We start from the raw sequence: 16,435 nt of genomic DNA on the forward strand, positions 1-16,435 counted from the left end.
GGGGGGAGGGGGGAGAATCCGATTCCGATTCCCGTTTGCGTCAAGTTTACGTTACGTTTTTCTCCGTTATGTGTAGCTATGCGCCTCACACACACACATACGCAAACTGAGCTCCTCTTTGCTCCTTCTTCTTCCTTTTTTCTCCCCCATTCACGCAGGCGCGTCCATAGTGCTGAGCTTTCTAGCTACTTTCCCGCTAGCTGCGTAAAAAAGCTGCCCCAGCAAGGACAGCGGACAGAGGGGCCCCGAGTCCTTGAGCAACTAATTCAATTGGGGCAAGGCAATTGCCTAAATAAATACGTTCGAGTAAATGCCATTCAGCGGAAGTGTGCGGCAGATTTAAATCTAGTTTAGTTTCGTGCCCCCCCCATACACACACACACACACACGCGCACACCCACATGGCAAATCAGCTGCACACAACCACACGCGCACCGCGAACACACGTGGTAAACGGAATTTAGAACAGCGGGGCTTTTTTTTTTGTTGTCTTCAGCTCGTTGTGGTTTTCTTTATTGGACCTGGATTATTATTATTATTTTGTGGCCCCCTATCGACTTTGACGAATCTGGTCCGCAGCTGATATTTTCCTGTCCGTTTCCACGTACTTTTTGATTTATTTCACTTTAAATGTGTGCCGCTCTCTCGCTTGCTCGCTAACAGTTATTTTCGAGTTTGCTGCAGCGCTGCCTGGGCTGCGAGAGAGAGAGGGAGCGTAAAATTACGAGGAAAAATTCTCATTTGTGTTTGTATTGGTGTGCGCAAGCTCGCTCAAAAGCGGCAAAAAAAAATAAGAATACGAGTACGAAAAACGGCACCCCACACACACAAACAGAGCAAAAAAGAAGAAAAAAAAACACATGTGAAATGAAAACTTAATTCCCTTCTAAATTCGGGAATAAACACTGTTCTAGGCTGACTCTGTCGGCTCTGAATTGCAGATGGGGGCGTTTGGGGGCCGGACACTTCGAAAAGGGGGTTGTGAAATGAAGGGGGGCGGCCGCCACTGGCGTTGTCCTTGAACGCAAAATTTCCACTTGACTACCGCCCAGGTGGTCAAAAGACACACTCACACACACACGCAGAGACGCACGCCCGCACACACACTCAACGGCAGACAGGAGGCGAAAAAGGTCCTTGAAATGCCTGAACACTCGCTGTCTGTGCGGCTTGGGCAGGATTTTAGCAGCAATTTGTTTCGCCAACTGCTGTTTGCCACTGGCGGTACCTTTTTCCGAGTGTATGCCTCGATTTCACACGTTTTTCTCCTCTCCTTTCGGCTCGTTACGTTACGATTTTATATTTGCTCGACTATACACACACACTCACACGCACACGCTCGACTATACACACACACACGCAGTCGATACAGTTACAGTTGCTCGTACTTGCTGCCGCTATTCACTGAAACAGTGAATCCAACACTTTCGGGGCATGTAAAACAACCAGAAGACCGCCAATTGGAGTCGAATTGGCTTCCGATTAAATTAATAATTACTTTTGCTCCCGTCGAACTTTTGTATGCAGTGGTGATGGCGATTCCCCGATGTTTCTGCGCCGATGCTTTCGGCCAATTCGATTTGTGGGTATCGGGGCTTGCCCATCCCTATTGTCAAGCTATCGGGAGGGTGTATTCGCTAAGTTAGCCAAGACACCCTCCCTATACTTCGGTCATCCAGATGGCGCCACTGTGGCATTTCATGAATTTCAAAGAAAGGTTTTTGTTTCCGTATTTTTAATACATTATTTAATTATATATTTTACTTAATAAATATACATAACATAATAGTAATATCAGTTTTTGTAGTTAGTTGTAGTTCTTACAGATTTGCTCGTGCATATTTTTCATCTCACTCCAATATGGTAGGGTGACGCGTTTTACACCTCGCTTTGAGTCGGCAATAATTTGATTCATTAGAATATCCATTCTGTCCAGCAACACTTTTTGATCTCTTGGAATACTTTCCAGTTTATTATCTCCTTTTATTGGTGAACCGGGAGTGGTGTCGTTTTCTAATACATTCGGGTTTTTGTTGAATTCTGCTTTCCATTCGATGATCGAGTTCTCTGTTTCCATAAAGACGTTGTTCTCAAAATATTTATGTTCAACTGGCATCCCCTGAATGGCCGTTTGAATTTGATTTGCTGCTGTGAAAAAAGTGTCCCACAGAAGTTCCAGTTTAGTTAGGCGATCCTTAAAGTAGCCAGGCTTCGATTTTCGCTTCCTGGAATCCTTTTTATAGTTTCGAATGATGCTCTGAATGCGTTCGCCCAATTCCAGTTGATCGGCCAGCAGTTGATCAATGCTCGAAGAGATCATTTTTGATATGGTAATACAAATAACAAACTGAAGCAATCAAAGGTCGCTTTCGCACTGAATAGGAGGAGTTTCCTTCGGGGTTTATATATATTTTCTTATAGGTAGGTACTGCTAATTAGGGGTTGTCAGGTAACAAGATGTTTTGTTTTCCCGGATTAACCTACAGATGCCTTTTATGACGGTGCCAGGTGATCTTCTTAGGTAAGTTCTCTAGTTTGGAAAATGCTATGGTTTTCCAGGAAATTCCTAGGAAATCCCAGAACGACAGGCCGCCAATTGTTTAAGCTTAAAGTCTAGTAGCCTGGTCACACCACCATCACCACCGATGCCCAGGGATGGGGCATCGTCGATGGCTATCGATGCTATCGCTGCTATCGATGATTCTCCAACTCAACACAACTCACGTTTTCAGATCAAGTTCAATTTAATTTCAGTAAATAGACAGAGAAAACGAGTGATATTCCATGTCCACCCTGAGCCAGTCCAGTCCGCCGGATGAGGAGGCGGCCCAATCCATCCGGCCGGAGCCCATCTTCCGGGAGATCAACGCTGACCAAGCGGACGAGGTGGTCGAGATCGAGTCCGCCTGCATGAGCTGCTTCCAAACGGGCGTCACCCGGCTGCTGCCCACCAAGATACCCTTCTTCCGGGAGGTCGTGCTCATGTCCTTCAAGTGCGACCACTGCGGCCACATCAACAACGAGATGCAGTCGGCCTCGGAGATCCAGAAGTCGGGCATTCGCATCGAGCTGCAGGTGCGCACACCCGGCGATCTCAATCGGCGCGTGGTGCGTTCGGATAACTCCAGCGTTCGCATACCCGAGGTGGAGCTGGAGATACCGGTGCAGTCGCAGAAGGGCGAGGTGACCACCGTCGAGGGCATCATTGAGCGAACGATAGCCGGTTTGTCGCAGGATCAGGAGAAAAGGCGCATTGATCATCCGGCCGCGGGTGCCTCCATCGATGAGTATATCGAGCGACTGCATCGCCTGAAGGCGCTGGCCACGCCCTTTCGCCTGCTCCTCGAGGACATCTCGGGCAACAGCTTCGTCGAGAATCCCTTGGCGCCCGCTGCCGATCCGCAGCTCAAGACGTCGCACTTTAAGCGCACCCGCGAGCAAAACGAGCTATTGGGTGGGCGCAAATCTCCTAGTTATCCCTGCAATGCTAATTCGATCCATTTCCAGGCCTGTACGAGCAGAACCACGAGGAGCAGCACCTGCTGAAGCCCATCGCCGAGGACGCGTGGCCCATCGAGAGTCTGCACGGCGAGGTGCTGCAGTTCCCCACCAACTGTCCCAACTGCCAGGCGCCCTGCGAGACGAACATGAAGCTTACGAACATACCGCACTTCAAGGAGGTGGTCATCATGGCCACCGTCTGCTCGGCCTGTGGCCACAAGACGAACGAGGTGAAGTCGGGTGGAGGAGTGGAGGCGCAGGGCATTCGCTTTCGCGTGCAGATCGCCAGCAAGGAAGATTTGACGCGGGATGTGTTGAAGTCCGAGACATGCAGCCTGTCCATACCGGAGCTGGACTTGGAGGTGGGTCCGCACGCCCTCTGCGGACGCTTCACCACCGTCGAGGGACTGCTCGTCGCGATGCGGGATCAGCTGGACGGCACGCTCTTCCACGACTCGGCGGATGCGGCCACCAAGCAGCAGATGCAGCGATTCCTCGACACCTTCGACGATGTGATGAACCTGAAGCAGGTCATTACGCTTGTGCTGGAGGATCCCGCCGGCAACACGTATGTGCAATCCCTGAGCGACGATGACGATGCCGCCGAGCCGGACGACAAGCTCACGGTGGAGCGCTACGATCGCTCCTTCGAGGACAACGAGGATCTGGGCCTCAACGACATGAAGACCGAGGGCTACGAGCAGGACGCGTGATGATCGTCCTGATGGTGCGATTTCTGCATTTACAGCTTACGTTTCTTAGTTTCCAGTTACAAATTAAAGCGGGGTTTTCTTACTCTGGATCAGTAAATAAAGATTTACAAAAGGGGCATCACTTAAATGTATCCAACTAAAATATGAAAATCAAAAAATAACATTTTTTACATCTAGTTGGGGCTTACAGTTTACGTTTCTTAATTTATAGTTTCAAATCAAATAGGGCTTTCTTTCTTATTCTGGATCAGTAAATAAAGATTTAAATAAATCATTTTTAAAATGTATCCGACTATTATTTTAAAGTAATGAAATATTAAAATCAAAAAATAGAAAATTGTGTAATTTTTTTATATCTAGCTGGGGTTCCATAGGAAATCATTAGGGGCTGTCCATATATTACGTAATCACCTAGGGGGGGGAGGGGGTCATTGAAATGATTATGTTTGATTACATGGGGAGGGGGGGTCTTGTACAATGATTACGTAATCATTTTATATTAATTTTTTTATTTAAAGAATTTATTTAAAAACTTTTTTCCTTTAATTATATCTACAAACCAGGGACCAAAAATAAGTGTTATTGTAAATTTTTCATACAAAAAAATCACGCATTGTAGTTTACAAATCCGTAATGATTTTTATAATAAAACTCAAAAAATAACTGTTATTTTTTTATTTTTATGAATAACAGTTATTCCCTTGACATTTTTGAAAAAATGAAATAATTAAAAAAAAACATGATTCCCGTGTTTTATATAACTTACTAAAAATTTGTTAAAAAAGGCAACCGTGCATATTTTATACCTATATTTTTTTTTAATTTATTTTACCCACAAAATCGCCATAAATCAAGTTTGAGTTTTATTTTTGATCACGACGAATAACTGTTATTTGCCAACTTTTATTATAAAACTCAAAAAATAACAGTTATTCCTTGAGTTTTACTTTGCAAATCAGAAAATAACTGTTAAAGTGTGATTTTTAAAATAAAACTTATAACAGTTACGGTCCCTGCTACAAACTTAAATAGGAAAGCAGAGAAACAATTTTTGTAGTGGCTGGGCGGCGAATAAAAGAATGTTTAGTGGTTCAATCACACGAAGACCTGGAATGGCTTGACGAAGAGTATGTTGGGGATAATATCAGCGTAGACGAACCGAATGTGTCATACCAAACTTCATTTATAAACAATATTAAAGATTGGGTTGCATCTCCGTTTGAATCCACAGATTAAAACAAACAAAATTTTATTCTGGGGATTACGTAATCATTGGGGGGGGGGGGGTTGTTTATTGAATGATTACGTTTGATCACCAGGGGGGGGAGGGGGTCAAAAATCACCAAAAACGTGATTACGTAATATATGGACAGCCCCTTAGGAAATCACCATCGATGTTCCTTATTCTAGATCAGTGTTTAAATAAAGATTAAAAAAAGTCATTTTTAAAATGTATTTAACTATAATTTCAAAATAATAAAATCAAAAAATAAAAAAATGCATAATTTTTTACAGTTTACGTTTCTTAATATCCAATTCCAAATTAAATAGGGTTTTCTTTTTCATTCTGGATCAGTAAATAAAGTTTAAAAAAGGGTCATCAATTCAATGTATCCAACTATATTTCAAAATAATGAAATATTTAAATAAAAAAATAGAAAAATTTGTACTTTTTTTTATATCTAGTTGGGGTTCCAAATAAAATCGGGGTTTTTTTCTTATTCTGGATAAGTAAATAAAAATTTTAAAAAGTCATTTTTGAAATGTATCAAACTATAATTTGAAAATAATGAAATATTAAAATCAGAAAATAAAAAAATGTATATATTTTTATACATCTAGTTGTGGTTCTATTATATATCATCTATTTTGGAATATAAATCCCCCAAAAAGCCCATTTACGATACTCAGGTAATCGAAATTCGGCCACCCCCAGCTACAGCAACAATCGATTGGCGATAGACGATAGTTGCCAGCTGTTTGGTCGCCCGTTTGTGTTGTGTAACTGAGTTTCATTTTTGGTAAATATGCTCTGGCTAGTCAATTAAGGCACGAATCTAACCACCATACCGATCCGCCAGAACACCAAGATGTCCGCATCCGCTGCCCGAGGCTCCACGTCGCTGCTGAAGCGCGCCTGGAACGAGATTCCGGACATCGTCGGCGGATCCGCCTTGGCCCTCGCCGGGATCGTGATGGCCACCATCGGGGTGGCCAACTACTACGCCAACGACGGGGACAACCGGAAGTACAAGCTCGGCTACGTCGTCTTCCGCCACGACGATCCGCGCGCCCAGAAAGTCCGCACCGAGGAGGATGACTAGGGGACTACTATGGACTCTCATCTTTGATTTATTTGTTTACGCCATAGCTAAGTAAAACAAACGATAAAATGTACGGAAGACCGTGTTCAGTGGTTCACCAATGGGGGATCCTGGCATCGAGCCTTAAATTTCACCTTTTTTTCCGTTAAATTCTGTATATAATATCGTAATGTGGAAAAATATGGTTGTTCTTAAAGGAACTTGATCTAATGATTGATTTCAACCAATATCCTATTGTACAAAGAGAATTGCAGTCTTAATACTGGGTTTCTCTTAAATTCTGTATATAATATCGCAATGTACAAAGAGAAATATGTTTGTTCTTAAAGGAACTCGATCTCTTGATTGATTTCAAGCGATATCTTACTGTACAAAGGGAAACGCGGTTACAATACTGGGTTTCCTTTAAATTCCGTATATAACATCGTAATGTACAAAGAAAAATATGTTTGTTCTTAAAGGAACTCGATATCGTGATTGATTTCAGCTAATAACTAATTGTGCAAAGCGAAATGCAGTCTAAATACCGGGTTTCCCTTAAATTCTGCATATAATATCGTAATGTACAAGGAGAAATATGGTTCTTCTTAAAGTAACTCGATCTAATGATGGGTTTCCTTTTAATTCTGTTTTTAATATCGCAATGTACAAGGAGAAATATGGTTGTTCTTAAAGGAACTCGATCTAATGATAGGTTTCCTTTAAATTCTGTATATAATATCGCAATGTACAAAGAGAAATATGGTTATTCTTGGAGGAATTCGATCTAATGATTGATTTCAGCCGATATCTTATTGTACAAAGAGAAACGCGGTTACAATACTAATAATTAATATATAAGTTCTGCATATGATATCGTGATTTACATCTCATGCTAGGGCGTATCATTACAAACTATTACAAATAACGTACTTAAACATTTATACAAAACTGAGAGCTAGTGGGCGAGACGGACTAAAGATCCTTGTGCGAGAACTTGAAGTGGAACTTGCAGGCCTTCTCCGTGTGGAAGCTCTCGTTGCAGATGCCGCACCTGAAGCCCAGCCTGGTTTCGCTGCTGCTCGTGGTGGTGGCGACGCTCGCAGGAGCAGCTGCTGGGGAGGATTGAAGACGGTAGAAGCATTAGGAACTCGAAAAGATGGGATCTATACTCGAATATCACCTTTCAGGGGCTCCACATCCGTTGCCGGTGCCTCGGTGGGCAGCTGCTCCTCGTCCTGCGGCTGGGATTGCTGCAACTGGGACTGCGACTGCGCCTGCGACTGGGTAATCCTCGCCAGGCTGCGCTTCCTGCGCTGCTCGAACTTCAACGCCACGTTGAACTCGGCGTGGGCGCCCAGCCACTGGTGGCTGAACTCGTAGGCCAGCGACAGCTTCTTCACGCAGATCCGGCAGATCTGCTTGGGATAGTCGTCGCCTGGGTCCATCGGCGGCAGGGAGGCGGGCAGACAGGCGGCCAGCATCTCCGCCAGGGGCACCATCTTGTCCAGCGCCCGCACGCTCTCCTCGTAGATGCCCACCGACTCCGGGCACTCGTTGCCGCACGTCCGGCAGAAGCTCTCGAAGATGTCCATCTGGATTGCGATGGGGTGTCCTTTTTAACGATTCCTTTTAAAAATTCAAAATTGGTTTGTTTATAATTTGTGGGGCAACGGAAATCGATTAGCGATAGATCTTGGTATTTCTTTGGTATTTTTGTGGTATTTTTCTGTACTTTGCCATACCCTGGCAACTCTGTCCAATAACAGCAATCGATTAATCGATATGCGATACATCTAGGTATTATACCCTGGCAACTCTGTCCGATCACTGAAATCGATTACTAAGCCGATTCATCGATATGCGATATATTCTGGTATTTTTTGTTTGGTATTTTTTGCGGTACTTCACCACACCCTGGCAACCCTAACCGATAGTCTTTTTTTTGTGCCCCGAAAAAAGCCGGAAAAAAGTTGAAGCGAGGAAAATGATGTGGAAAACTCTACTGATTGCCCTCCTGGCGGCTGCCCACTGCCAGGCGGTCCTGGAAACGGACGCCGGCACCCTGGTCCTGCTGGACAACCTGGCCATCCGCGAGACGCACTCGATCTTCTTCAAGTCGCTGCAGGGTGAGTTCAAATGCCGGCAAACCTCTGACGTGGTCAAAAAATAGAAGGCAGAAAGAATGAGTTAATAATTGATATTTCCCCCAGATCGCGGCTTCAAGCTCACCTACAAGCTGGCCGACGACTCCAGCCTGCTGCTGTCGAAATACGGCGAGTATCTGTACAAGAACGTCATCATTTTCGCCCCGAGCGTCGAGGAATTCGGCGGCGATGTGAGCGTGGAGCGGCTGGCGCAGTTCGTCGACGACGGCGGCAATGTTCTGGTGGCGGGCAGCGAGAAATCCGGCGATGCCCTGCGCGAATTTGCCTCCGAATGCGGCTTCGAGCTGGACGAGGAGAATGCCGCCGTGATTGACCATCTGCACTACGATTTGAGCGACGCGGGCGAGCACACCACCATCTTGACAGCCGCCCAGAATCTCATCCAGGCGGACACCATTGTGGGTCGTTCCAATCGGCTGGCGGAGGCCGCTCCGCTGATCTATCGCGGCACTGGGCTGATTGCCGACAAGGAGAACCCGCTGGTCCTCCAGCTGCTGACCGCCGAGAGCAGCGCCTACAGCTACAATCCGGCGGCCAGTGTCTCCGATTATCCGCATGCCGTGGGCCGCGGCACCCTGCTGATTGCCGCCCTGCAGGCGCGCAACAATGCACGCGTCGTCTTCTCCGGCTCGCTGACCTTCTTCTCCGACGAGAGCTTCACCACCGCCGTTCAGTACGCCCAGAGCGGTGTGTTCCACAAGCTGGCCGGCAATCGTGCGGTGGCCGAGTCCATTAGTCAGTGGGTCTTTGGGGAAACGGGACGTTTGCGTGTCGCCTCGGTGCAGCATCACAAGGAGGGCGAGCTGCTGCCGCCGGATCAGGCGTATACCATCACCGAGCCCGTCGTCTACACCATCGGCATCGAGGAGCTGGTGCAGGGCGAGTGGCGCGCCTTCAAGGCCAGCGACATTCAGCTGGAGTTCGTGCGCATCGATCCCTTCGTGCGCACCTACTTGAAGCAAACGAAGACTGGCGAGTATCAGGCCAAGTTCAAGATACCCGACGTCTACGGCGTCTATCAGTTCAAGGTCGACTACGATCGCGTCGGGTACACGCACCTGTACAGCAGCACCCAGGTGTCGGTGCGTCCGCTGGAGCACACGCAGTACGAGCGGTTCATACCGAGCGCCTTCCCCTACTACACCAGCGCCTTCTCCATGATGATCGGCGTGTTCGTCTTCTCGTTCGTGTTCCTGCACTTCAAGGACGAGCCCGTCGTGGGCAGGGCCGCCAGGGAGGACAAGAAGTCGCAGTAGTCTGGCTGGCAGTTCATTCACCCCAAAATGTAACACACAAATCACTAAAATAAAGGAGTTCCCCACTTGGGGGATTCATTCAGATAATTTAATTACTCCTATGTGTTTTGATTGGGATAAAAAATCTTTTTTTTTATTTTTGACTGTTTAGTTAAGAATTATTTGAAAAATTGTAATTTAAGATTAATAAAACTTTGTAAAGCGTCAAAACATATTTAAGAATACACGATTTAGTTGAGATGTAACAAAAATGTAACACACAAATCGCTAAAATAAAGAAGTTCCCCACTTGGGGGATTCATTCAGATAATTTAATTACTCCTATGTGTTTTGATTGGTAAAAAACATCCCTTCCTCCTTGAAAAACCATTATTTTTGACTGTTTAGTTAAGGATTTATTTGAAAAAATTTCAGATTAATTTAAGATTAATAAAACTTTGTATAGCGTCAAAACAATACACGATTTAGTTGAGATGTAACAAAAATGTAACACACAAATCACTAAAATAAAGGAGTTCCCCAATTGGTGGATTCATTCAGATAATTTAATTTTATCGTATTCATTTTGATTGGTAAAAAACATCCCTTCCTCCTTGAAGTATTTTTTATTTTTGCCTGTTTATTTAAAGATTTATCTGAACATTTGTCAAATGTTAATTAAATTTTAATAAAACATTGTGAGGCCCCAAAACATAATTAAGAACAAAATATTTACTTGAGATAAATCGTTCCCAAAAGCTCTCTGTTTTCATTTTTATTCAAAATTTTATTAATTTTAAAATCTTAATTTTCTTATCGATCCCCTCGTCAGCATTATTAATTAAATTATAATAAAACATTGTGAGGCGCCAAAAAATAATTAAGAATAAAATATTTAGTCGGTATAAATCGTTCCCAAAAGCTCTCTGTTTTTATTTTTATTCAAAATTTTATTAATTGTTAAGTCTTAATTAAAATGAAATTAATCAAACCCCCTCGTCAGCGGACTACGCTCATGACTTTGACCGATAGTCACCTATTATCTGATATTAATGAAAGTATCGTTTCCAAAAGCTTTATGAAAATTTCAAACAGCTATTTTTTCATCTCTTACTCTTAGTTGTATTAATTTGTATTCAATATTTCATTAATTTTAAAATCTTAAATCATGACTTTGACCGATAGTCACCGGATCGAACAACGATATTTTCAGCGTGACCAGGAATACCTTTGGTATATACCAACAATCAAAACTGGTATTTTCGACAATCCGAACGGTATTATTTGTAAATAGCTCCCTTGGTCATACTATCTCATTGTGAAATTTTCTCCCGTCCGAAATTGTTCGTTCTCGCGTTAAAATAAAATTATTTGTGAAAATCATTTTCTGTCGTGTTCAACGGTGAGTGAGTTGTTTAGTTTTAAGCGTTGCTCCTGCAATTTCCATGCCTGTGGGCAGTGAAGGTGTGCGTGTGTGAGCGGCTGCTCTGTTTTTTTTTCTGGTGGCCCCCCAAATGCAAGTTGTTATTTCTCTGTTTTTTGGGGCTCCGCCGGCCGTCCAGCGGAGCCCTACTTTTCACCGCGCACACACGCACGCACACATGCTCAGCACAGTTTCGCTGGTGGATACACACAAATGCACGAAGTTGTGAGAGGTGTCGTATTCGCACGACGGTTGCATTATTGTTGTAGTTGTGGTGCGCTGCTTTTTCCAAAATGGCCGCCACGCAGGAGAGCAGCAACAAATTGGGTTGCAGATGCAAATGAAATTGGCGAAAGCAACAAACAATTGAGGGGCCCCCCAAAAAATGGCGCCAAAAAGTATGAGTAATCGTATTTTTGCTGGCGCAAACAGATAAAAGTAACATATTTATTTATTTGTCTCGAGTGCCCAGTGTGTGTGTATACCAAATGCAAATGTGCATGTCTGCGCCTGTCATGCGCAGTATGCCCCCTCTCTTTCGCTCTGCCTTCTTGCCCGCACATTATTGCATAATTGTTTTTTTTTTCGGTGTTGTCTTTTGTGAGGATGTGCAGCTGTCACATCTAGACACGCATACACATGCACGCTGGCTAGCGGAGAAACGACGCAATTAACTGTTCGCACACTCCTCTCCTCTCTTTCTAATGCGAATGTGCACATGTACATGTACGTCCGTCTCGCTCCAACTTGCCGCCTTTTAATGCGCGCCAAGTTTTACCGCTTGCTTTTCCCTCTTTTTTTTCTATGCTATTTTGTTTATGTTTACTCTTTTGGCGCTCCAAGACTTTTCTATTCTATTCCTCTCCTTCGATTTCCATTATGCCTCATTATTTTCCTCTTGCCTGCACAAGAAGTAATAATGAATTGGAAACTACAACTCATTACTTCAGCTTGATTGATTCCGCATAAAACGCCAAATAAAACTCAAGAGCCTGCACACAAAAAGAAGGGGAACACAAAACAGCGACTCACGTTGTTTGCTCGCAAAGAAAAGAAATGAGATTTTCAAGTGGCCCTCCACCGTGGAACTGTTGCACAGCGAGAAAAATCTGTATATTATAGTCCTAATCATGAATTTCCAAAGTTTTGATATTTGTAAAGGTATTTCCTGAGTTTAACTCAGGTTTGCTTATGTGGGTCTTCAAAAGATATCTTGAATAGGGAGAATATCATAATCCATGATTTGTTTCTTAATACAAGAACTAATTATAAATACGAATTAAAAATTGTACTATGGATACAATAAAATAATAATAAAATAATCAAAACTTGCAAATATGTAAAAGTAATTTTGTAAAACTTTCTGTAAGATTGTAAACTCTGTTTTGTAACTAGTGCTTTATATTTAAGTTAAATTGTTAACTTTAAAGCTAGAAAGATAAATAAATAAATAACACAGGTTTCAGATTCAGGGATTAGATTATAAGTACCTATGATACTAAAATCATCTCTATTGCTCACATTTCTCTCAGTGTTCCGCCGAGACACGATTTTTTCTTTTCCCACTCAAGTGGAAGTTTCTCAAGTGCTGCGTTCCCAGAAGATGAAAAAAATTATTCATATGGGGGAAAAGCAGGCAGCTGTCCCGTCCCGACAAAACGTACTTTACGTTCAACCCTCGTTTTCGTTGTGACCGCGAATCTTGGTTCGTCGTCAGTTGGCCGCCAGCGCTTCGGCGCTGTGCATCGGTCCTAACTTTGGCTCCCCGCCATATCCATATCCATATCCATATCCTCCATATCCTGGCTGCACCTTCCTGCAGGCTGCTGCTGCTGCACTACTGCGCCTGTGCCGGCCGAAAAGTTCAGAGTTCGTGGCAAGTTCCTGGCAGTCGAGTTTTATTTCTCACCTGGAAAGGATCGCCGAGTTCTTTGGGTAACTACAAACTAAGTGAAAACTAAACTGAAACTAATTTATAGCCTAAATAGTTCTCCATTCGAATTTCAAAAGTGCCATATAGTTCCTATAAGTTCCCCAAAACTGAACAACTGCAGGTTGCATTTGAATTTGGCAGAAAAACTGCATTGTGTGTATCCCAAGTTTGATTCCCATATATAGTGTATACCTATGCATACATACGAAAAGAGAAAAGTACACTTCTAATCTAGTAATTTCCCTATTCTTGCAGTTTAAGAAGTTAATATGGCCCGTACTAAGCAGACCGCTCGTAAGTCGACCGGAGGAAAGGCTCCCCGTAAGCAGCTGGCCACCAAGGCAGCCCGCAAATCGGCGCCATCCACCGGCGGTGTGAAGAAGCCCCATCGTTATCGTCCCGGAACCGTCGCTCTTCGTGAGATCCGTCGCTACCAGAAGTCGACCGAGCTGCTCATCCGCAAGCTGCCCTTCCAGCGGCTGGTTCGTGAAATTGCCCAGGATTTCAAGACCGATTTGCGTTTCCAATCGGCGGCCATCGGCGCCCTTCAGGTACGGTTCCTTTCAGACTTCAGTTCATTTAATTTTTTCTATAATATATTTGAAGGTATTGTTTAAAATCCCTAATATATTTGAAGGTATTGTTTGTAATACCTAATATATTTGAAGGTATTGTTTATAATACCTAATATATTTGAAGGTATTGTTTGTAATACCTAATATATTTAAAGGTATTGTTTATAATAAATTTATAATTAAGTTTATAACTGTTCAAAGTAAATTTATAATATATTTATTCAGGTAGCTATAGCTAAATTGAAGTTTGCCTGTAAATTTAACATTATAGTCGAACATTTAATAAGAAAAATAATATTTATTCAGAAAAGTGTATAAGTAAACTGCATATTTTGATGATTCATAAAGGTATCTACGATTCTTTTGCGTGTCGTAGTACTTAAAATATAGTTACTTATAGAATCTTTCTACATTCCACTTATAATTGAACTTGAATTCCCCTTGCAGGAAGCTTCTGAGGCGTACCTAGTGGGTCTCTTCGAGGACACCAACTTGTGCGCCATCCACGCCAAGCGCGTCACCATCATGCCCAAGGACATCCAGTTGGCGCGTCGCATCCGAGGCGAGCGTGCTTAAGCTGGATGCTGGCCAGGAGCAGAAGGATCGATCGCTGTCGTCCATTCCCGAACAACAGACCATTCTGATTTGCTACGTCTTGGTTTCGTTGAGGGAGCGCAGCCAGAAGAAGCTGAAGAAGAACGACACTTTGATCCAATCCATCATTCATATTTACATGTATACATTTATCATCCTTTTGTTGTTCAATCGGATCGTCAGATCGATGTCGATGCGATGAAGAAGAAGAACACTACCACCACACTACCACAAAAAACAACACACAACATTACTGTAATGCTAAAACACATATTTGTAATTCTTATTATTACTATTATATATTAGTTGCTAAGTTTTTTTTCTCGCCCGCGTGTCGACGGTTGAATTTTCGTTGACGATGTACCGCGCTGCCTTCCGCCCAATTTCGAGTCCACCCACTGGATACTATGGGAAAGGGGATGCCCCCGAGCGGCCGTCGTCGCCTGTCCGTCTGCAACATCCGCCACCAACAACTCCAACAACTGTCCGGCCGGCAGACCCCGATTTCGAGAGATCCGTGGTTCTTAAGGCGCCTGCTCCTCCGGGAGTCGAACATCTGGCTGCCGGGAGCCGCGGAACTGGAGATCGGGGCCAACGTAACGCCGGCGGGGCGTGGCAAGGCGGACAGACGGCTGCGGACGAGCGGCGGGCAATCCCGGATCTTCGGAGGGGCGGCGAGGGCGTGGCCATCGGGCGGTCAACACGGAGACACGGGGCATTTAACATATGATGAAGATGATATCCGCATATAACACCGAAGACCGAATTGAGTACACTTAACTTTACACTTACGTATATGCATATATACATAAATATATATATAAATCTATATCTATATATATATATATATAGAGAAGAAAAACAAAAACACTAGACATTAATACTCTTTATTTTGTTCACCTTCCGTTACTGCAAATCGCATACAGAGCATGATATATATATATTTCTGGATATATATGTACATTTAACGAAGGGATGGGCGTGACAGAGTTAGTTGATTAAATAAGATTTTAGATTTACATGCATTTTATACGTTTAGGCGGACGAAGTAGTAGAGGAGCAGAAAAGATGGAAAAGATATATAAAGATGATTCAGCAATCAAATTAATAATACACGTCTATAGATTTGAAAGAGCATCGAATAATAATAACCGAAACACAAAACAGCATTGAATATTTCTCAATATTTATATGTAGTTGAAACACATGCAAAATAATCAATTCTAAACGCCCATAAATATATACATATATATACATATACTTGTAAATTGGTGTCGATAACTAGTTTCACATTGAACATTTAAACAAATCGGGCTAAATATGTGTCTATATCGTATCGTAGCTTACAAGAACCGATGAAAACAAGAAACAATCCCCCGAAAAACAAAGATCAACTAAAAACAGTGACAGCAACAGCAAAAATAACTGGAAACATCAGCAAAAAAAAATAACAAAAAAATAAACGGTTTTTTCTATAGAAGAAACCAAAAAACCCAACACCAACAAAATGTTTTATTTTGTGCGAAAGCGGGATAGAAATAGGCGGTGGAAGGGGGAAGGGAAAGGTGGTGATGGTACAGTTGGCTCCAAAAATCAAAAGCAAACGTCATTCGCTTTGTTTACGTGTGATAATCTCAGTGCGTTTGTGTGTGTGTGTGTCTTGAACGTGTGTTTGTGTAAGTTTTATGTGTATGTGTGTGGGTGGCTATTGGAGCTGCCCCCTCTTTGGTTTTTGTTTTGCTTTTCAAGGCTGTCGGCAAGTGGCGCCACCTAACGGCGGCTTTGTGGAGCAGAAACGCACTAAGGGTTAAGTTCCGTTTCTGTTTAAGGGTTAATGGTTCTTTCAAGTAAATATTAAGAAATTATTTGACCACAAACAAAAATAAAATAATATTTATTTTTAGTAAATAATACAAATAAATAATGTTATTTTTTTTATTAATTTTTTAAGTGGTTCCAACCAACTTCCCATTTAACTTACAAAGCCGCG

At 43.1% G+C, this 16,435-nt stretch overlaps 6 protein-coding genes across 8 annotated transcripts; 4 read left to right on the plus strand and 2 right to left on the minus strand.

The window, feature by feature from the left end:
* Window positions 1–1,752: 1,752 nt before the first annotated feature.
* On the minus strand, window positions 1,753–2,750 carry LOC138913842 (uncharacterized). Its single transcript, XM_070218848.1, has 2 exons — window positions 2,485–2,750; window positions 1,753–2,431 (listed from the first exon to the last, which is right to left on the minus strand). The coding sequence occupies exon 2, from the start codon at window positions 2,318–2,320 to the stop codon at window positions 1,808–1,810; it is 513 nt and encodes a 170-aa protein (XP_070074949.1). The 5' UTR covers window positions 2,321–2,431; window positions 2,485–2,750; the 3' UTR covers window positions 1,753–1,807.
* On the plus strand, window positions 2,673–4,488 carry Zpr1 (zinc finger protein Zpr1). The gene is made up of 2 exons (XM_017140785.3): window positions 2,673–3,454; window positions 3,508–4,488. The coding sequence occupies exons 1-2, from the start codon at window positions 2,785–2,787 to the stop codon at window positions 4,212–4,214; spliced, it is 1,377 nt and encodes a 458-aa protein (XP_016996274.2). The 5' UTR covers window positions 2,673–2,784; the 3' UTR covers window positions 4,215–4,488.
* A 1,587-nt stretch (window positions 4,489–6,075) lies between these two features.
* On the plus strand, window positions 6,076–6,611 carry NdufA3 (NADH:ubiquinone oxidoreductase subunit A3). The gene is made up of 2 exons (XM_017140787.3): window positions 6,076–6,235; window positions 6,296–6,611. Exon 2 carries the CDS (start codon window positions 6,305–6,307, stop codon window positions 6,536–6,538), a length of 234 nt encoding a protein of 77 aa, XP_016996276.1. The 5' UTR covers window positions 6,076–6,235; window positions 6,296–6,304; the 3' UTR covers window positions 6,539–6,611.
* Window positions 6,612–7,113: 502 nt separating this feature from the next.
* Dlip1 (Dorsal interacting protein 1) lies at window positions 7,114–8,283 on the minus strand. Of its 2 annotated transcripts, none has more exons than XM_070218505.1 (2): window positions 7,701–8,283; window positions 7,114–7,632 (listed from the first exon to the last, which is right to left on the minus strand). In XM_070218505.1, exons 1-2 carry the CDS (start codon window positions 8,110–8,112, stop codon window positions 7,493–7,495), a joined length of 552 nt encoding a protein of 183 aa, XP_070074606.1. In that variant the 5' UTR covers window positions 8,113–8,283; the 3' UTR covers window positions 7,114–7,492. The 2 variants fall into 2 exon arrangements, with proteins under 2 accessions (XP_070074606.1, XP_016996275.2); XM_017140786.3 differs by having other exon boundaries at window positions 7,126–7,629; window positions 7,701–8,265.
* A 155-nt stretch (window positions 8,284–8,438) lies between these two features.
* Ost48 (dolichyl-diphosphooligosaccharide--protein glycosyltransferase non-catalytic subunit Ost48) lies at window positions 8,439–10,033 on the plus strand. Its single transcript, XM_017140784.3, has 2 exons — window positions 8,439–8,646; window positions 8,731–10,033. The coding sequence occupies exons 1-2, from the start codon at window positions 8,505–8,507 to the stop codon at window positions 9,939–9,941; spliced, it is 1,353 nt and encodes a 450-aa protein (XP_016996273.2). The 5' UTR covers window positions 8,439–8,504; the 3' UTR covers window positions 9,942–10,033.
* A 1,153-nt stretch (window positions 10,034–11,186) lies between these two features.
* His3.3B (Histone H3.3B) lies at window positions 11,187–15,942 on the plus strand. Of its 2 annotated transcripts, none has more exons than XM_017140765.3 (3): window positions 11,187–11,322; window positions 13,532–13,827; window positions 14,299–15,942. In XM_017140765.3, the coding sequence occupies exons 2-3, from the start codon at window positions 13,546–13,548 to the stop codon at window positions 14,425–14,427; spliced, it is 411 nt and encodes a 136-aa protein (XP_016996254.1). In that variant the 5' UTR covers window positions 11,187–11,322; window positions 13,532–13,545; the 3' UTR covers window positions 14,428–15,942. The 2 variants fall into 2 exon arrangements, with proteins under 2 accessions (XP_016996254.1, XP_016996255.1); XM_017140766.3 differs by lacking the exon at window positions 11,187–11,322 and adding an exon at window positions 13,154–13,278.
* Window positions 15,943–16,435: the final 493 nt, after the last annotated feature.

This window comes from Drosophila takahashii, chromosome X, assembly GCF_030179915.1.
Source record: "Drosophila takahashii strain IR98-3 E-12201 chromosome X, DtakHiC1v2, whole genome shotgun sequence".
Classification (NCBI taxonomy): domain Eukaryota; kingdom Metazoa; phylum Arthropoda; class Insecta; order Diptera; family Drosophilidae; genus Drosophila; species Drosophila takahashii.